The sequence below is a fragment of the Pseudomassariella vexata genome (assembly GCF_002105095.1).
Source record: "Pseudomassariella vexata strain CBS 129021 chromosome Unknown BCR38scaffold_5, whole genome shotgun sequence".
Lineage (NCBI taxonomy): Eukaryota > Fungi > Ascomycota > Sordariomycetes > Amphisphaeriales > Pseudomassariaceae > Pseudomassariella > Pseudomassariella vexata.
In genome coordinates, this window is record NW_024467960.1 from 1,648,713 (window position 1) to 1,668,548 (window position 19,836).

The window sequence follows — 19,836 nt, forward strand, 5'->3', positions numbered from 1 at the left end:
TGTTCGTAGTCAGCTAGAAATCTGATCAAACCTCAACCTTGAGCGTCAAATATCCGTCAAATGCTGAGATTACTTTCATGTACATTTCATTGCAAAAAAGAAAAAGAAAAAAAAAACTGCAATGCAATCCTTCCCTTGCCGAGACATCTCTGTTTCGAATCGAGTCAGGCCGGGATATTCAATGTGCAGAGTTTGAGAATCATGGTGGGCATCTAGAATAATAAGTGTATGTCGCAGGGCTAATGAGGGTGGCTTTAGTGTCTGAGCATAGTCACGGCCAGTGGTGCTTTGGCAGGAACCGTTGCGACCTGGTACAATTAAACTGCTGTAGCTACCGTGCCCACCCACATCTTGTCCTATAAGCTGGCCCGTATCCGCAAATTCTGGTTTTAAATAACCATGGCACACATGCACTGCATAGAGACCAGAGATGCAGCATACTACCATCAGGCTCATGATGTTTAAAAGCTACACACAGAATATGTGGACATGCTTGAGTAACACTACTTTCCCCAAACTGTATACTTTTTTTTACACCAGGGTCTTCGGATGGTTAGGCTGCGCCGTTTCAACCTGTCCGATTAACTGAAATACTATATCCATGCCAAGTCCGTTTGCGCCAGGTTATGCGTGCTAGATTTTACTAGTGCAACGTCGAAGGCGTTCTGGTAGCCCCCTGTTTTCGAATTCCGGACTACCGTCTCCCTAGACTGTGGTGGGCTAGTAGACCTTCTTCTTCTCGTCGATGCTGAATTGTCCCGGCCCGCTGTTGACGAGGAGAAGGAGACCACCAACGATCGACAGGATCTGGAAGAAATCATACTTGGCAAAATCCTTGTGGGGGTGGTGTTCGTGGAGCTATGACCAATTAGCCAATGCAGCCAAGAGCTTGGCGGGAAGGTGATGACTTACAGTCCAGAAATTGTTCACCAAGAGGTTGAAAACGCTCAATATAACGACCAGGAGAGTAGCGCTGAACTTGGCCTTGAATCCAACCACGACCATGACGCAGGCCACGAGCCCGAGGATACTGACAAGGATTCTCCAGACCGACCACTCCCCACTGTAGACGAAACCAATGAACAGGAAGATCAAGAGGACACGTCCAGCCAACATGAAGTACATCTTTCGGTCCTTCTCGTCCAGCTGGGGAAGTCCAGCAAAGGCCTTTGTCTTCCGGACCCACGAATCTGACAGGACCATCAAGAGGCCACCAATGACGGAGAGGTTTCGGAGGAAGAAGTTGAGGTCGAAAATCAAGCCATATCCGAAGGCTTGGACAACCACAACCCCCATAAGGCCGCCAACAGCGTAATCGGAGTATTTTCGGATGATGACGAGGGTCGCGCAGGCGACCATGGTCAGGACGTTGACCATGAGGAACATGTGGTTGAGGCCGTTGGGGAACCCTCGGTAGTCATGCAGATACAGCAATTGATCGCTCCATTGTGTCAAGATTCTCAGCGCATCCTCGAGGAATGTAACAACGATCAGGAAGCGGCCGATGGCTGGTAGGTAACTACAGAAAAGACCCTATTAGCTTGCCACGTCACCAGAAAGCGCGGGAACGAGCCGAGGGACCATGGTGTAACAGCGGGAGCTGGGTGGTGACGTACGGCTTGATGGGCTCGCTGTATGTATCCAGAATATCCTCGATCTTGGACGTCTGCTCTCGTATCGCATCGAGCGTACTCGCTTCCGAATTGCCCTCGCGATGTTGTCCACCAAAGTGGTTCTGAGCGCCAAGGCGATAGCCGCCTGTTCCCCTCATCTGAGCCATGTTGGAGGTCGGACTGAGGGTTGGATGTGTGCAGACCTGCTGTCGGCGAGGAGGGGAGATAGGGGCAGGTATGTGTGGGGAGCTAAGGTTATTGTTAAATGGGGATAGAAGGATAGAAGTCGCCGATGTCCAGGCTGAAATCAGCTGCAAGAAAAGAAGGGCGCCAACAAAGGGTGGTTTGGCATCGGCAACGACGACTAGTTGTTTGCGAACCTGAGCTATCTCCAGAGTGGCCAGATGTTGAAAGATTCGCTTCAGCCAGGTAAGCCTGTAGGTTCGGTGCTCAAGTGGCAGGAACAACCGTGTCCTCAATTCAATGGAGCCACCTATTGAGCTTATCAATTGGTCTGGAAATGTGGCTCGAGCACTGCACTGCACAAAGCCGAAAGCATGGGGCAACTTTGAATCGAGTCCAAGTGGAGAATGCCTAAGGGCGATAGTAGACTACTTCCATCACCGGCTTGCTTTTGTAGAAATAAGCCTGTACTGTTCTATCATGGATATTCCGCACGGCCACGCTAGAAGCCACCTCCGCATGACCCCTCCGAGACAAAAATAGACATGCCCTAATAATTGTCGAGGCCGCTGCCATTATCTCACCATGGCGTATTCCTCAATATGCCGTCGTCATTCGGCTAATCATCTTTCGTAAACTGCCGAGCTCACTGCCACATGAGGATCGTATTTTCATATAGCAGTTACCCACCACACACGTCCTCCTGCGATTGTGGTCATGTTCTTGCATCTGGATTTCACCAGAAGTCCAAGCCACGTAAGAAGAATGTTGCACTACGCCGAGTCAGAAAAAGATTCTTTCAATGAGAAATTGTGTCCAGGGACGTGTTCTTCGATAGTTAGCATGCTCGGTGCGGTCGGTTTCATGAATTCTGACCCTGAGCCAGGAGGGCTTATGGGAAATTTATGGAAGAGTTCGTCCCCAACGACTTCACAGGAAAGTTGAGGGATTGGAAGTAAGCAACAAGAGGCCAATCTGTCAAGTAAATAAACAGGTATCATCTCAAATTTAACTGATTGTGAGCAGCTAGCTGATCCAGGCTCGCCAAGGTAAAAATCGCGACTTGTGACAGTATGACATCTCACAGCACCAGGCGAACGTCACTTTGACGTTGTGAAACATACACAACGTATTTAACTCAAGATTCAGCTTCTCTTCCATCAGAGGTCTCTCATTTTAAGTTGAATGGATACGTGGAAAATCGAAGAACCCAAGCCAGCCGCTTTTGTCTCCTGACGAGCACTAGAAGACGACACAAACAGACCAGCCGAATGGCCCATCGAAAAGCGGTTGCTGGTATCGAAGATGCACAACCACGTCGTCGTGGTGATCATTTCGGCACATGCAATATGCTACTTCGCTTTCAGAGTTTGGCTATGCAGAGTAATACGGCCCTTTCCGGCCACCGGATAGCCGTGGTAATGGGTCAAGCTTGAATGCTCCCGCAGCCAACTGGTAATTCCACAGTTCAATTAAAGTTTCGAGTAGACTTTCGTAAGCAGGAAGAATCAAGTATCTCTAAAAAAGCCAGTTCAGCCCGTCTCGACATACTTGCAGGGGATACATGGATACTCGAATTCGGCTCAGGCAACAGAATGATTTTTTGGATAGAAGTTTAACTCTGAGAGATATTCTATTAAGACGCTCTCCCTCAGGCACACTGAGAAGCACTCATGGACAGTATCTCTCGGATTATCTGCTACTGAGTCCGCCGAGAAAGAGAAACCGGCCTGTAAATCCTGTTTAGTGATTATATCCTGTCATGAGTTACTTCAAACACATACTGCTCCAGCATTGATAATCTACGTCGCAGCTGCCCCAGACGATGTAGAAGAAGTAGTCGCAGTAGCACGACGGGAGACGGCCATCGTCGCTGTAGACTGCGCGAAGCTCAACGTGATATTGGACGTTGCAGCCATCAACGCAAGGGCAAACTTCATGGTGATGAGGTAAACGAATTCACCGAGCGGTCTAAGCGGACTGCGCTTTGGATTAGATCAGAAATCAGAAGGAGAGCAAGACAAGACAAGACTGACGGGTTGGTGGTGGAGGGTGTTGACTGCAAGTACATTGACTGGACTTCCGCCAGCATGGGCAAGGGAAATTGGATCGGGAGTCCTTGGGGGCTGAGACAGCACTAGAGGTACATATTGTGTGCATAACCCGCTATTTTTGTTCATGCCAATTGCTTCAAGTTGAAGACCACGCTGTGATTGGCATTGTGGCAGTAAGTGAGCCCGAGTATCTATGATGGCGTCACTCCCCAATTCTCAGCTTGAGACTGAAGTCATTGGAACGCCAATTCACTGAATAATGCAAGCTCGTCCCGTAGTAGCACAGATTTCTCGAGGTTTGTACTGCGGGTTTAGACAGTGAGTCATCATCGAACACAAGCTCTCAAGATAGCAGCAGCATTGAACGGGCAGGCCCGTGGGCTTACAACGGTCGGGCGTCCTCGCAATGTTTATTAGCAGTCACTCGACTGAGCCAAGCATCACTTGCTACCCCCAAGTCCGAGATAAAAAAATATTGCCATAAAGGTAGCAGTCGCCACATGCCATCGCGAGGGATCAAATCCGTAAAGTCATTCCAATATACAGTGGCCTATGTGATAAGAGCGTCGTGATATGAATACCTAAGTCAGTATGGCATCAAGCCCCGAGATTGTGGTAAGCTCAGCAGATAAACTATTGTCCAACTACTAGGTCTTACACTTGACAGGTGGTGCAACGAATGACAAGGGGGGGGGTTGAGAGACCAGACCTTCAACTGGAAGCAACTGCCTTTCATGGCGATCAGGTATCTGAGAGAGAGCTTCATCCCGCCACGGATGCGTTCTTACATTTCGAGAAGCGTACGTGCAACTTCCAGTTCGGCCTGCTCATTCATAAATACAATCGGTTACAGCTGTTGACTGTCGTCACTCCGTTCCCGAGAGTCGAACAACGTCTTGAAAAACTCGAACCAAAGACCCTCGATTGTCTCACATGGAGGGAATGTGTAGTTCAGGATATCTCCGGAGAAGCAGGCCAATCAGCGTTGAGGCAACGACGTCAATTCAGACTTGTCTGTTTGTTCTGCATCCCGTGAATCGGTGACTGCGTAGAGAAACGGCTCCTCGTCGGTCGTACACCAGTGAGTTTGCAAACAGAGCCGAGTCGTTAAACAGACGAGGTCAAAATATAGGTTGGACAGAGAGCGCGTATTTGGTAACACCGAACCGCATGGCCGTCCTGGTACGCCCCTAATCCTGTGTCTGTGAGACCAGCTAATCTGTCTCAACCCGAATTTTGCGGTTCTGTGGTTGAGATCCGGGTCGTAAATCTGCAGATGGACTCGCATGGCCGGTACGGGATCAGTCCTTTCATTGTTTTAGCCGGCTAGTGGTATCGTACCCGTCTCATAGTTGTGGACTGTTGTTTACGGACAAATCCAGGAACTATTTAAATGCAAATTTTGTATACCTCTTTTCATAACTGTCTATTTTCTCGCTTTTCTGGACTCGCGGGAGTGTCGTGGAGTCTGAAGTGTGAATCCCAGGCAGGCTGAAATGGGGTCATTGGGTTTTCTTGCTTGCATCCATCTTTGCTGGCCATAATCGCTTGGGGAGAATATCGCTCTCTACCGTAAGTTTCCACAGGCACCAGACATAGCACAGTGCAAAGCCAGTAGCACCGAGACCAACGTTCGCTACAACCCACAAGTCTGGTTTGTCGACAGGAGGAGGGACAAACATCTCCGCAACGTGCCACACACCCATGGCGAGATAGAAGGCCCCATGAATGACTGCCGTAGCCCACTGAGCCCACACATTCTCCCCTTCCTGGAAGTATGCACTTGTCGATGTAGGTGGAAGTCCCAGCAGGTAGGCCCAAAGAAGAGTCAAGACGGCGTATGGAACTCGCAGATCCACTCGCTGGAGCAAGGGGAACATGGTCCACACTCCAAGCATGTTTGCAAATCCCACCCACGCACGGATGTCTTTGCCGAGACCCTGCTTCCCGGCAAGAAGGAGCGTCATTGGCAAGAGAGGAAGGAGTGCGCTCTTCTCGTGTACTTGGTAACTGAATAGGAAGAACCCCCATGCCGTGGCGGCGAATGCGTACGGCAAAAGCTCCTTCCGGGGCCGCAGGAATAGAACGAAGTTTGGTGGCGCAATGGATGCGAGGGTTGCCACGAGTGACGCGCGCTGGAGCAATGCAGTGGGATAGTGGCGGAGTTTGATGACTACATTTGCCGCACACCAGAAATTGGCAACCTTGTCTTCAAAGAGTCCACGCGCGAAGGGAAAGACTCGATGTACCATCTGAACCAGCAGCTCCACGACCGGGTAGTATACCGCTTTTTCGTCAAGATATGACTCAAGTTGGGTGAATATTGGCAGAGGAGGTCGCAGCCCATCAAGGTCGGGTCTCGAATCAATTCCTCGACTGGCATCGTACAACGCTCCTAGAACCAATGGTAGGATGAGTAACGCAAAAGATAGGGCGGTGACCCCAGCTATTATTATAAACCGACCGGCATTTATGCGGGGGAATATACAACTCCCCAAAAGGAAGGAGAAGACTGCCGGAGCGTAATATAGAGCCATCTGTTTGAAGCCTAGTGCGGCAACAAAAAAGATGGCGGCCCACATGTATCGACCAGCAACCATGCTTGACATGCTCGCCGTCACGAAACCAAGCATGACCGTGTTGTATTGGAAGTGTACATGATCAATGAGTATAGTAGCAGGTTGCATGAGGATTGCAACTAGTGCCACCCAAGCTGTCCATTGTGCGACGCCAGACATCCTGCTGAATCGGCGGACGAAGATGACCAGAGCTGGTATATAGATCAGATATTCGGAGATGATGACGGTCGCTCTCATGAATATCTTCAGAATCGGGTCTTCTGAGCCGCGAGATGTGTACAGCGCGAACCATGATGGGTCGATCAGAGCCCCAATCTTGCCCAGTAACCAGCTGTGGTAAGCCGTCAAAGGAGGGTAATCGAGGCCCCACCACTGGAGATCATGGAAATACCATTGCGATATGGGCAGCTGCGTTGTGACTTCCATCCAATGCCTTTGTGCTTCGTAGTCGCCATACATGGGTGGTTTCTGGAAACCTAAGCAACACTATCAGTTCATTGCTCCCAAGCAGATGGAGCAGGGAGGCTTCTGAACTAACCAGAATATCCCCAAAGACCAGCAGCCCACCGAAAGAGGCCAACGGCCATCAGAATGAGGGGAAGGACCTCCCATTGCGACAACGAGGTTCTAGCTGGCCACAGGAAAGCTGCAAGCGGGAACGACGGGGTGCGCACGAGAGCCTCCGACTTGATGACGCTGGCGGCTGGCTTCTTAGACTTGCGCCGAGGTTTGTGGGGCGAGGGCGCTGCAGAAGCCATGATCACCGGTTCTTTGAGAAAGTTAGGACAACGGTTGGCAGCTTCATTGAGTCGTGAGGTGCAATCCGTCTGTCGTGGCTACCAGGGAAGAAGAAGGGCGCAGTCCGAAATGACAGCTTGCTGCCCGCAACTTTTTAGCAGGGATCACGAACGGGTCAGGTTGCAGACTGGGGACGCGACTTTCGACAAACTTCGGACAAAGCAAAGCCAATAGGTTCAATTTTAAGCCTTCCAGGGCAGCTGTGGCTAGTGCTTGTGGCGTACTCAACTTCATTTTGGCCTTGAGCCGCTGTCATTGTCCTGTGAGTGACATCAAGTTTGACATCTTGGCTTCGGGACAATTAGGTTAGGCCATGAGACATGCCAAGAAAATGCAATGTTCATCATGGGTGCACCCTAAACCAACTCTAATAAAAGCCGACCTCGGCTTGACTTATCCTACGGTTCTAGCAGTCTAAGTAATCCTCTTTCGTCACCATGCCGTATCCGTTCACACTGCCCACCACCTCATCTTTCTCGTTTTCGTCCACCTTCAACTGCGAACCCCATCCCTCACTGCCCCTCAACGCCAGCACCTATCGTGGGGTTGTAAGGGAAGTGCTAAAAAAGCACAAGCGACTGCCCGCATCCTCCCAACCGCCAAACCTCCCATCCATCATCTCAAGCCTCAACAGCTACTTCCCATACCTTTTTGCTATTGATGCCGGCCTTAACCATCGGATACTGCATGGTGAGGAAATTGGTGCAGCGTTGATATCCACTCCGGCTATTGAGTGGAGACCAACGCTTTCTGATAATTCTGTGCCTGGCAAGGAGACAGCCCGAGTGAAGATACACTCTGTTGAATACGAGATATTCTTCTGTCTATCGACTCTGGGCTATGCGCATACTCTTTTAGCACGTGCGGCTTTGCATCCTCTCTACGTAACATCTGGGGCACCTGTTGGAACCCAAGAGCGCACAACCGCCATCACAACAGCTACCAAACATCTCTTAGATGCAGCATCGGTTCATGACTTCCTAGCCCGTCGCGCTGAGGGTCTGATTACAAGCCCACCATGTGCTGACATTACAGCCACGACCACCAGGGCTATGTCCTCTCTGGCGCTAGCTGAGGCAACCTTGCTTGCAGTCTTGAAGGATGACCCCTATCCCGCCCTCGTGGTGCAAGACCGCAACAAGAATGACCGGGAATGGATGTACAAGGCACCTGATATCCCCAAAGTCAGAGCTCATCTATTCGCCCGCCTATGTCTTGCAGCTGCGGACCATGCGGCTCAGGCATCTGCATTGTGTAAATCCAACACGAAGGGCACATCTAAACTGAACGAAGGGCTGGTGCGTTATGTCGAGGACTTGAGAAAGACATGTCGAGCAAAAGCATGCCGGTTCTTTGGCATTGATGCGGAATTATCCGGCCAGACGGGCAACGCGCTAGGCTGGCTGCAGTGTGGGCTTCAAGAGCTTGGTATAGAAGCCAAAGACGTCAAGAAAGGGTTGAGCTTAAGTCGCTTGAAGAAAGACTGGGCTGAGAAGAGAGAGGACAAGAAGGTCGAAAAGGGTACTGGATGGGGGGCGGAGGCGGGCAAAATTGAGGAAACCCGTGTCATAGAGATGTTGGAAGAGAAGTGGACTAAAGTAAATGATACGGTGAATTACCTTTACACATCTCTTCTGGCTTACTTTCAACTAACAAGACTCCTAGATGCTCACTCAGATTGTGCCTGCCCCAGCAACTCTGTTGGCAAAACTCCCCTCTGGTCGCGAAATTCACAGTATCAAGCCTTACACCGTGCCTGAGCTCAGCAAACAGTCTCTGCAGGCTATGCGAGCTCTTCCCGATAGATCTGACGACTACGGAGGTGAGCCTCTGAGTTCTGATGATGAAGAAATTACTGCGAGGCCGGCTCTAGTTGGAGCGTTTCCTGGGACTCAGGGTGACTATCAGAGCGATAGTCATAGGTCATACTACTAGCCGCTTTGGTGGCAAGTCACACCCCATGTATAGCTCTACTTCTGAGCCTACAGCTTTGACATTCCCAGTACGACACAATATATATAGACAATTGGCGATCAAATGTTGTCAATTTGGACAAATTGAAGATTGGCCATGCGTGGCACATCTGTTTACTATGACTAGAATAACAAAAGTGGCAAATACTATTCTCACTCAATCCCATCTATACGCCCCCGGAACCTTCAACTCCTCCTCTATCGCACCATTCAAACCCCCCTCAGCAAACCAAGCCTCAATATCCTCCCCATTCTCCATATCATTCAGCATTCCCTCGCGCTCCCTAACCACCGCATCCACCCACTTCACCTCCGCTTCATTCCTCCTCAGAAGCTCTTCCCATTTCCACTCTGAAGACAAAGCCAGTCTCCTCTCGGCCTCATGCATCAACTCAAACCGAATGTCCTGCTCCTCCTGAACCTGGTACTGACAAGCCTCCATCTCGTTCTGCATCCACTTCCACCAGACCGCATGAGCGTTGTCCATCCTCCGCTTGAGCTTCCGCAGCGCGTCTTCGACACCCCGCTCGCCTCCCTTTCTGTCGCCCCAAAAGGCGCACAGGCGCTTGTGGTATTCCTCCTCGATGCGGCGCTCCTCGGCAACACGTATTGCGTACTCACAGTCTAGCTCCCTCTTTCGGTCAGTGATCTTGGTGTTCGCTTCAACTTCGATGGTCTCGCGCTCCGCCTTGTGTTGTGCCCGGAGTTTGCCCATGGCCAACAGGGCCCGGCTTCTCGTGTTAGCCTCCTCTTTGTCATGTTCGGATTTAACAATCGTCCACTGTCGCTCATGCAAATCCTTGAGCAGTTCCCGCAACTCCTGAAACTTAGCCTCAACAGCTACCCGCCGTTGCTCTTCCTTCTCAAGCTTTTCCTGGAGCTCTCTCTCTTTGCGTTCTCTTTCCACCCGTTCTAGCTCCAGTCTCAAGAGCTCTGCTTTCCGCGCCTGCTCGCGCTCAAATTCCTCGACGAGGCGAAGCGCTTCCGCAATCTCAGCTTCTTCCCGAGCCTCGCGTGCCTGGCGTTCCTGCCGGCGGGTCGCAGCGCTGTTCTTCACCGCGCGGAGCTGGTCCATGGTGCATGCGCACGAGCGCCATATGGCGCCGCAGACGTAGCAGAATTCAGCTCCGCATCGACAAGTCATGTGCTGACATGCTTCCCTGTGCTCGATAAAAGCGTGGCAGAGATGACACCGTCTCCAGCCTTCTTCCTCGGCCAGTTCCTCCGTTCTGATCAGGTCTCTATCTTGGGGGCAGTCGGCTTCGTCGTGTTGCGGCCCGTGACAGATGGTACACGTCCGATGGCCATTGGCACATGTGCCGAGACTGCTGACCTGGTCGATTCTGATGGGCTGGATCCATAAGCTGCAGTCGGGCTGGTGACAATAGATTCGGTCGCTGACGGGGATGTTCCACTCTTCAGCTCGCTCACGGTATCTGGCCCGAAGCTCTGTGCTGGTGTTGGAGAGGACTATTCCTTCTGGGATATCGTTCAGACAGCATTTTGGTGGCCACTGCTGCTCATTCTCGCAAGCGGCGGTGATGAGCCGGGCAAAACAGTCGTGACAATAGCTGTGGCAAGGTGCCTTGACCATCTCTTTGGCAGTGAAGTCGTCGAGACACGACACACATTCTCTACCCATGAATTAGCTCATGACACCACCTGAAGGACAGATTAATGTCGATTTACATAATTTCTTCGTGGATCGACGATGTCGGGCTGCTGCTATTATTAGATGTAACCTTCTTAACATCGAGCGCAAATCGCCTTTTGCCTGTGGGCGAAGTCAAGTCGACACTGCTCGTGTATAGGCTGTGTTTGTGGCGAGTAGCCCCTGACATACTACCCTCTGCCTTTTCATTGTTGTTCAGACGACGTAGAAGTCCCATCAGCGAGCGTTTCTTCGACTTTGCTGGATCAGCTGGACGCAACAGTCCATGGGCATCAAGATGAAGTTGAACGCCTGCAAATGTGATGGGATGAGACATCTTTTCCATCATCGCAGGTCTCGACGAATCCCCTACTGTGTCGGAATCTCCATCGAGGACAGCTTCTGGTGCTTCTGAAGCCTTTCGGTCCTCAGCTGCCAGTCTGGCCCTCTCCTCTTCCTGTGATTTCTCGGCTTCAGCTTCAGCGATTCGCTTTGCCTCTTCCTCGGCTATTCGACTCTTGACCTGGTCGATGGAATTCTGGATTATCTGCCTTATGATCTCAGACTTGATCTCAATGGTGTTTCTCAGCCCCTGCGGAGGCTCATACTTGGTCCAGTCCACCTCGAGTACGTCTCCAGCAGTGAATTGAATCATGGAAGTCGACATCTGGTCCTCCACATCCGGTATTATCGCTTTACTTTTGCCCTTCCATCTGAACTCGTCGTCGAAATCGGAGTCTAGTACAATAGGGATAGATGCAACAGCCTTCTGTTCGCCCTTCAATTGTGGCTTCTCTTCATCGTTGGGATCTGTTGTATCGGGAGATGTATCGGAGATGACGATGGCACAAGGCTGAGACGCAGAGACTTCTTCTCGTAGGACGGCTTTCCCCTTCCCCTTCCATCTTGGCGCCCTGATGAAGGGCACCATCTCTACTACCGACATGAGGGATAGTTGGGCTGGCGCCCAAGAACGATCATATTATTTGAAGGAATCTAAAGATCACACAAGGGAATAGTAACTCTTAATGGCAGCGAGAGTTCATTTCGAGCTGGTGAAACAGAACTTTGGAATACACAGACAGATAGGCAAGGAACAATGCTCTCCCACTGGGGCACATTGTAGGCATTGATAAAGAAAACAGAGCGAAGACTAACAGTCCCATGTGATGGACATCCAAGCTATCCATTGCAAGACATACATTACCTGTTTGAGAGGAGGATCGGTCCAAGCCTCCTATTCAGGCAGTTTACGACAAAATTTGGATGCGGATTGGGTAAATGGCGACGACGTGCGCTCAGCCCTCTTCACCGAGGCGCCGTTAGAGATAATAACGTGTTTGTTGTATGCCTTGCCCCCAAGTCGACTAACCTCGACGGCTGACCGACGCGGGCAATCGGCACTGCCGCTAATTTCCCACACACCAATGCCCATTCGAGCTCAAAGGTACTAAAGTTATGAATAGATTGGCCAGTTTCTGGCTGCCTACAGCGGAGCATCAAGACCGCAGCCAGCAATTCACTTGACAGCTCAGATTGTGGGGCACCACTTACTAACCTAGCATCCCTGTGCCGGACTTTAGCGCTATTGAGTGCTGCAGCTTGCGATGGAATTGTAAAATGATCAATAACGCCAAAGGTCAGCTGCAGCAAAGAAGTTGCCTCTATTAAACACAATTCCAGTCCGACGATCCTGTGTACGGTTTGACAGAAGCCTTCTTGAACGACACCAGGTTTTCACCCAACTTGGGTCGGTACAAAGGCAATATTCGGACCTCCCGTACAGAGAGTCAATCGGGCTGTGACGACGGAGGCAAGTAAATTAGATCTATGCCCATTGCAATACTCTCAGTGACCAGACGTATTGGTTGATAAACCAACTCATTTCTGATACCTTCCAGCCCCGAGCGTGAACTACAACTTCGCAGTCTCCCTACCAAACTCGACCTTATTCGTGCAGGTCCCGACGCCCTCCAACCCAACTTCAACCACATCCCTATCCTTCAGCCACAACTTAGGTTCACGTCCCATGCCAACTCCCGACGGCGTCCCCGTGAAGATGACGTCGCCAGGAAGCAACGTCGTCCCTCTGCTTAAGAACGCGATCGTCTGCTTGACGTTGAAGATCATGTCGGCCGTGTTGCTTTCCTGTAAACACGCGCCTTCAATCAGCCACCCGTCTTCATAACTTAGACGACAATTTGTTTTGCTCACCTGAACAGTTTTTCCATTCAACTTAGTAGAAATCTTCAGCGTCTGCGGGTCTTTAATCAGCTCGCTCGAGACGATGCCAGGCCCGTAGGGAGCCCAGCCGTCGAAGCCCTTGCCGAGCGACCACTGGCCACCACCCCGCTTGATCTGCCAGTCGCGGTGCGAGACATCGTTGCCGATGGCGTAGCCCAGGACGTAGTCGAGGGCCTTGGACTCGGGCACATCGGCGCAGGGTTTGCCGATGATAGCCACGAGCTCGCATTCATAGTCCAGTCCGAGCTCTTCCTGTGCCATCTTGTGGACTGGGATCGGGTCGAAAGGACCAGATAGAGAAGTGATTGGTTTATACTGTGTTAGGCGTTAGCTCTAGTGAATATGTGGGTGGGCTTAAAGGGTCACTCACAAACAACACGGGGTATTTCGGCAGCGGCAGACCGGACTGTATCAATCAGCTTGAATATCCACACCGAACAGGTATGGTTATACATACCTCATGTGCATGCTTCTCGTAATTCAGTCCAAGACATCTGACCGTCTTGACATCTTCAAGTGCCAGCGGCGCGAGAAGCAATCGGACATCGGCAACCCGCTCCGTCACCTCATGCTTGCCAAAGATATCACCCGTAACAATGCGAGCCTGCTTCGTCTTCGCAATATCATTTACCCCACGAGGGAGAATGGCATCACCATAGTATACTCTACCGTCTCTGGCGAGAAACCGAACAAGACGCTATTCAGCAGTTTAATGGGATTCCCGTCATGCGATTGCTAACATTAGGGGGCCGGGGATCTTACCGAGAAGGCAGGCATGACGTCAATGAGCGTATGTTTGTCCGAGTTGGCGTTTCGAGTTCAACAAATTGGATTCTTTATGATGAACAGGAAAGCGTCCCTGGGTTGTGAACTTCTGCGAATCGGACTTTGAGATATCCAGATCAAGAGGAAGCTGTATCGGACTACATAAGTTATTAATGGCGTGCTTACATTGATTAGCCTACCACTGGTCGGTGATTGATGGAATCTCGCCTGTTCCCCCACACTTTGGCTTGGGTTCCATACTTGGCGGAGTCAATAGGCTAGCCAACCTCCGTACCCCACCACCGAACCCGGCAGTTCTTCCATTTACCATAGATCGTAGTATGAGAGTTGGCATAATAGGCCTAGCTAATTCATTGTATTTCCTCTCGGGGGGGCAGCTAGGAATATAAGCATAGTGTTGAAAAATCAGAACTATACTCTGATCAAGGTGTCGGAGCATTGCGCTTGAAGATGTGGTGTGAACTGTCCGACGACTCATAAGAAATGAACAACAGACCTGACTGGAATCCTCGCCTTTTTGTTAAATTTCCCAATATGCGGTTCCGTATGTTTAATGGTAGCCGAGTTGGTTCTAACCCGTAATTATGCGTCACAAGAGTCTTATGAGAGGACTATAAAGGTGCTCGAACAGATCACTACCTGGTTTCTTCCATAATGCAATATGCTTATGGCGTCCACATCGTGGCCAATGACGGTCAAGGTAGTGGTTAAATGGTCAGTTGTGGAGGGAGAACTTACCACTTATAGAAGAACACAACTTGTTTTCACACTTGGGCAGTCAACAAAATCGGCATCTGAATTCCAAGGATTAATATAACGTACGAAATACGGTGCTTCTTCCCAATCTTTGAGTCACAAACTGTTCGCCCTTTCTGTGCTTGGTCGACAAGCAGCTTGGAGGTTGGGCGGTGAAACGTCAACAAATGAGTTTCGATCACTTGAGACTCTGGATTTAAATGAAGCCTCTGAGCCTGAACACTGTGGTTTTTATAGTTCTGCGGGTTTAAGATCCCCAAAAGAAAAAGCTGCTCAAAAAGATCGGCAAGATATGTCGTTTTTTATGGTTGGTGGAGGCAGCAACACGGCGACTTGTCGATCCTCCTGTCCCGGACGATAGGAACTTCGTAGGAGAGAACGAGGACAAAAGCACAGAGCTCTTTACCATTCACGACGACAAAATTCTAAGAATCGCAGCTCATGTTATCTACTACGCCGACGGACGAATACTTCGATTCCACAAAATCCCAATTGAAATTAGTATACGCGATTGACCCATCTATTTCCTCAGGGTATGCTCAATCGGTGACTATCCAAAATGTATAGATGATACTGTTTCTCCATAAGATAGTCATGGAAAGAACCGATAAAAAACTGCTAGCTTGATACTAGTTACCTCGGTAACGAAAGGTGTTTAAGCAGAATAGCGGCTGCAGCTAAACAGACTCTTCAAGGCTCTGGGTAATTCGACCATACGAATTAACAGTGGTAACTAGACGACGAAACAAACGGCATACTCAGTCAGGATTGTTAAGTTACACCAAGTTTATTCCACAGGAAAATAGAGCTACCCAATGTTACACCCTTCATATGCCTTTTATTGTATGACCTCAAGTAGCACGTCGCTGTGAAATGAAATACAATAACTTGCAGACGTGAATTGTGAGTTTTAATCGCCTTCATGATTTTTAACCTGCCCTTTATGTTGGTAGATTCGCTCCACACGCATGAAGGCGAGACCGAACCCGAGAGCTATGAGTTGAAGATAGCTTCAGTCGTCGATGGAGGAGTTTTCGGTCCTCACTCCAATGTACCTGGAAACGCGAAAAAGAGATCGCGAAGTTGGTGCCTCGATTAAACCACGAGAAATCGGCTGTAAGCTTGTACAGGTATGCCATAAAAAGGGATGTGAGCATTGAAATCCTAGCGGAGTAGATGTGTGACTATCTACAGCAAACATTTGTCGAGTTTGAGCAACATAATAAAATCACTTCAAGACCAGAAACAACGCCGGGATTTCAGCCATACTCATAAACTGTATGACATATTTGGTAGTACAGGCGAGCTCAAATCACTTTTGAACAGGCCTGGGGATTCTGAGAAGCCTCGTCTTTCTCAGTGTGCGAGCTGGATATTTCGACTACCGGGGTTTCATCCATATCCTCAGCCGAACGGGACATCCATAACGTACAAGCTATCCTCGGCAGCCTCAATTTCGAGACCAGAGTACAGAGACATGATGGTATTACGGAAGCTCATGTGAGAACCTTTCAGTGGGTATATGGCAATCCGGAATGAAAGGCTTTTGGAGGTTAGAACTTGTTGAAATGGCTAACCTAGATTCCTCCAACAACATCTTTTGGAATGCGAACAAGCTAGGATTTAGCAAGTCTAGATGTTTCTAGTCGGCCATGGCCTGATGCAGTAAACTACACAAGCTTGGACGGAACCTGACAGGATCATTCTTGCTAGCCACTTCTTTTGGTACGCCGGTGATGTGATTCAAATGTCAGTGCAAAGGCAATTTGGTAGTCCAGTGTAGTGAATTGAGATGAAATATTCTGCCACCTCGAGTATCGGGTTGTCCTTTACTACCCCACGGCCTTAGTTGCGCAGCTTATTTTGTTACTTCTTTGACGACCTTCTAGAGTCCACTTGCTAATGTTTCCAAGTGAAGTTCTTAAGATCGGAACTAAACCAAACATGTACTTGGGACTCTCATAGTGACAGCCGGCCACAGCTGCCAGCGAGTAAGGTAAGCGGTGAATATTTCCAATCGCGGCAGAATGAAAAGCAGCCCCACTACCAGCAAAAAAATAACTGGATGGGCCCTGTCTATCAGCTTCCAGCAGTGAAGGTAGAACGCTAATTCCTCCCAATTGCCAGCTATCAGCAGCAATAAAATGGCAGGAACACGATCCAGTCTGAAGAGGAAGGCTCCGCCAGCGGAAGCTGTCGTGGAAACAGCTTTCCACTCTGATGATGAGGAGTTTGGCGACGGCCTTCTCGAGGGTGTCTTAGAAGGCGACTCAGACGACAGTAGTGACGACGATGGCGACGACGCTGACATTGACGAAGTGAATGCGGATCTGGAAAATGAAGAGGAAGATGCACTGGAGAGTGACGACATACCTACTGATGAGGAAGATGCCGACGGGAAAAATGCAGCAGAAGCAGACGATGGTCCGAAGTATCGTATTGAGACGGATGCGAATGGGGGTACTCGATACGTCTACGAAGACATTGTTCCAGACTACGATTCAGACGACACAGATGCGCAGGAACCAGTAAATACGATTGGAAATATTCCCCTGTCTTTCTATGACTCCTACCGTACGTTGGCTCCCGGTTTTCTCTTAAGCTCTCAAGCGTCGCCCGTGCTGCTAACACAATGTTGATACAGCGCATATCGGCTACTCGATTGATGGCAAGAAAGTCATGCGCCCCGCAAGAGGAGAAGCTCTCGATGCTCTGCTAGACTCCATCGAGGTGCCAAAGGGCTGGACCGGTCTGACTGACCCGGCCACGGGCAAGCCTCTCAACTTGAGCCAGGATGAGCTGGAGCTTTTGCGTCGCGTGCAGATGAATGAAGTACCCGAAGAGGGCTACGATCCATATGCTGTAAGTCGAATGTTTTTCATCGGAACGACGTCGGCATTTCTGACTTTGGTGTAGGACACAATCGAATGGTTCACGTCCTTTGAGGAACCAATGCCGCTCAGTGCGGCTCCAGAGCCCAAGAGACGCTTCCTCCCATCAAAGCACGAGGCGAAGAAAGTTATGAAGCTTGTGAAAGCAATACGCGAGGGCAGGATCTTACCTTACAAGCCCCCTGAGGAGAGGGAAAAGGATGAAGAGGAGGAGGAGCAGTTGTTCGACCTTTGGGCAGATGAGCAGCAAAACCCTCCGAATATTGATCGTATATCTGCACCCAAGATGGCGGCCCCGGGATATGATCAGAGTTACAACCCACCACCGGAGTACCTGCCGACAGAAGACGAGAAGAAGGCATGGAACGAGACCGAGCCCGAGGAACGAGCCAAGGAGTATTTGCCAGAAAAATACGATGCTCTGAGGAGAGTACCTGGTTATGGTAAGCATTGATGATTCCGCCTCCGCTCCACCTTTGGATTGAGACTTACAAGACTGTAGATCAATTTGTCAAGGAACGCTTTGAGCGTTGTTTGGATCTGTATTGTAAGTAGCCAGCAGTTTCCTACCCTCTTTCTGGCATTTTTAAAAGCAGGAATTCCTCTTGAATTCATTGAGGTTTTGTGTTGGCTCGCAAAATCAGACTTGTCGTTGAACTCTTTTTTTAAGGTGGAAATCGCTAACCCCAGTTGTAGTGGCGCCGCGAGTCCGCAAGAACCGCCTAAACATCGATCCATCGTCACTACTGCCAAAGTTGCCACGCCCTGAGGAATTGAAACCTTTCCCAACTGTGACTTCTATCGAATTCCGTGGCCACGAGGGCCGTGTCCGCTCATTGGCAATTGACCCCACGGGCATGTTCCTCGCAACTGGAGGTGACGACGGAACGGTGAAACTAGTACGTGAAACCCGGTGTCCCTCATTACCTTTCATGGCGTGTCGCAGTTACTAACTCGTTGTGTTAGTGGGAGCTCAAGAGTGGTAAGCAGATGGACAGCATAAAGCTTAGCAGTGATGAGCCTGTAGATGCTGTCCGTTGGCGGCCAGGGAAAGACGCTTCGATTCTCTCGGCAGCCGTCAGTGAGGACATCTACTTTCTGGTTCCATCATATATCGATCCAGAACTGCACCAAGCTAGTCGAGATGTTCTTGATGCCGGTTTCGGCTATGCCACACACAGTCAACAGTTGATGACAGCTTCTGGAGCCAGGAAAGACCCTCCGGCCAAATGGACTCGGCCAGGGACGCGACTCGAGGATCAAGGTGTTTTGCTCAAAGCCACAGTTCGGTCGCCCATTAAGGTCATACACTGGCATAGACGTGGCGACTTCTTCTGTACTGTTTCGCCTTCTGGTCAGAAGAGTTCGGTTGCCATTCACACGCTGTCCAAGCACCTGACCCAGATTCCGTTCCGTAAGCTGCCAGGTTTGGCCCAGACGGCGCAATTCCATCCCTCACGGCCGCTCTTCTTCGTTGCAACGCAGCGGACAATACGTTGCTATGATCTGCAAAAGCAAGAGCTGGTCAAGGCTCTCCAGCCCGGAGCCCGATGGATATCCACGTTCGATATTCACCCCGGTGGAGATAACTTGGTCGTGGGCTCATACGATAGACGCTTGGTAGGTGATCCCCAGTTCTTCACGTGATTCTAACCTGCAACTTTACCGCCCAATCCTCGTGATAGGCTTTCTGCTCCTGAGCTGTCCCTTGCAAACTCCAAATTTACTGACTTTTGTCTCTAGTGTTGGCATGATCTTGAACTATCGAACAGGCCCTACAAGACTATGCGGTTCCACCCCGAAGCTATCCGAGCTGTCAAATTCCACCGAAGCTTCCCCTTGTTTGCTGACAGTAGTGACGATGGGTCTCTTCAGATGTGAGTAACTTCCTGGGCTTCTCTTTTTAGTCCGTATCTGCCCCAAGAAAATTCTGGTCTGCTGGAATTCTTTTGAGATACGACTGAATATTCCTCTTGTCTGGCAACTGTGGCGTAATTTCAGTAGCTAATCCTCGTTGCAGCTTCCATGGCAAGGTTACGAATGACCTGATGGCTGATCCGACTATCGTGCCGCTTAAGACCCTCAAAGGACACAAGGTTGTCAATAAACTGGGTGTAATGGATATTGACTGGCACCCGACAAGCCCGTGGGTGGTCAGCGCTGGAGCTGACGGCACTTGTCGGCTGTGGACATGATGTAGGATAAGCATAACTGGGAAAGTTTACTGCCCAGGATGCCTGGTAGGGAAAACGGATTGCGTAGGTAGGAATTCGCATAGCGAAAGGCGTTCAAGAGAAGAGGCCTTCGA

General features: G+C 50.1%; 7 protein-coding genes across 7 annotated transcripts; 2 read left to right on the top strand and 5 right to left on the bottom strand.

Annotated features, from left to right (window-relative positions):
• Positions 1-720: 720 nt before the first annotated feature.
• Positions 721-1,780, bottom strand: BCR38DRAFT_483896 (SURF4 family-domain-containing protein; the record flags this gene model as incomplete). The annotated part of the gene is made up of 3 exons (XM_040863682.1): positions 721-858; positions 913-1,519; positions 1,617-1,780. The coding sequence occupies 3 exons, from the start codon at positions 1,778-1,780 to the stop codon at positions 721-723; spliced, it is 909 nt and encodes a 302-aa protein (XP_040717214.1).
• A 742-nt stretch (positions 1,781-2,522) lies between these two features.
• On the bottom strand, positions 2,523-2,876 carry BCR38DRAFT_175852 (uncharacterized protein). Its single transcript, XM_040853892.1, has one exon. It carries the CDS (start codon positions 2,795-2,797, stop codon positions 2,570-2,572), a length of 228 nt encoding a protein of 75 aa, XP_040717215.1. The 5' UTR covers positions 2,798-2,876; the 3' UTR covers positions 2,523-2,569.
• A 2,476-nt stretch (positions 2,877-5,352) lies between these two features.
• Positions 5,353-7,187, bottom strand: BCR38DRAFT_456850 (family 57 glycosyltransferase; the record flags this gene model as incomplete). The annotated part of the gene is made up of 2 exons (XM_040861967.1): positions 5,353-6,905; positions 6,968-7,187. 2 exons carry the CDS (start codon positions 7,185-7,187, stop codon positions 5,353-5,355), a joined length of 1,773 nt encoding a protein of 590 aa, XP_040717216.1.
• Positions 7,188-7,664: 477 nt separating this feature from the next.
• On the top strand, positions 7,665-9,162 carry BCR38DRAFT_340189 (pH-response regulator protein palC; the record flags this gene model as incomplete). The annotated part of the gene is made up of 2 exons (XM_040855764.1): positions 7,665-8,837; positions 8,893-9,162. 2 exons carry the CDS (start codon positions 7,665-7,667, stop codon positions 9,160-9,162), a joined length of 1,443 nt encoding a protein of 480 aa, XP_040717217.1.
• Positions 9,163-9,357: 195 nt separating this feature from the next.
• Positions 9,358-11,797, bottom strand: BCR38DRAFT_408212 (uncharacterized protein; the record flags this gene model as incomplete). Its single annotated transcript, XM_040858243.1, has 2 exons — positions 9,358-10,834; positions 10,890-11,797. The coding sequence occupies 2 exons, from the start codon at positions 11,795-11,797 to the stop codon at positions 9,358-9,360; spliced, it is 2,385 nt and encodes a 794-aa protein (XP_040717218.1).
• Positions 11,798-12,361: 564 nt separating this feature from the next.
• BCR38DRAFT_429705 (uncharacterized protein) lies at positions 12,362-14,182 on the bottom strand. The gene is made up of 5 exons (XM_040859981.1): positions 13,858-14,182; positions 13,553-13,792; positions 13,466-13,501; positions 13,066-13,410; positions 12,362-12,999 (listed from the first exon to the last, which is right to left on the bottom strand). Exons 1-5 carry the CDS (start codon positions 13,870-13,872, stop codon positions 12,766-12,768), a joined length of 870 nt encoding a protein of 289 aa, XP_040717219.1. The 5' UTR covers positions 13,873-14,182; the 3' UTR covers positions 12,362-12,765.
• Positions 14,183-16,781: 2,599 nt separating this feature from the next.
• On the top strand, positions 16,782-19,723 carry BCR38DRAFT_339680 (NUC169 domain-containing protein; the record flags this gene model as incomplete). The annotated part of the gene is made up of 8 exons (XM_040855719.1): positions 16,782-17,211; positions 17,282-17,499; positions 17,554-17,971; positions 18,031-18,075; positions 18,225-18,427; positions 18,495-19,148; positions 19,272-19,405; positions 19,549-19,723. The coding sequence occupies 8 exons, from the start codon at positions 16,782-16,784 to the stop codon at positions 19,721-19,723; spliced, it is 2,277 nt and encodes a 758-aa protein (XP_040717220.1).
• Positions 19,724-19,836: the final 113 nt, after the last annotated feature.

Bases quoted from the DNA above. Each gene is read 5' to 3' on its own strand.
- BCR38DRAFT_175852 (XM_040853892.1), bottom strand. From the start codon at position 2,797: ATGATACCTGTTTATTTACTTGACAGATTGGCCTCTTGTTGCTTACTT.
- BCR38DRAFT_429705 (XM_040859981.1), bottom strand. The intron at 13,502-13,552 runs GTATGTATAACC...TGATTGATACAG, and splicing joins ACGAGAAGCATGCACATGAG to TCCGGTCTGCCGCTGCCGAA. The intron at 13,411-13,465 runs GTGAGTGACCCT...CGCCTAACACAG, and splicing joins CGAAATACCCCGTGTTGTTT to TATAAACCAATCACTTCTCT.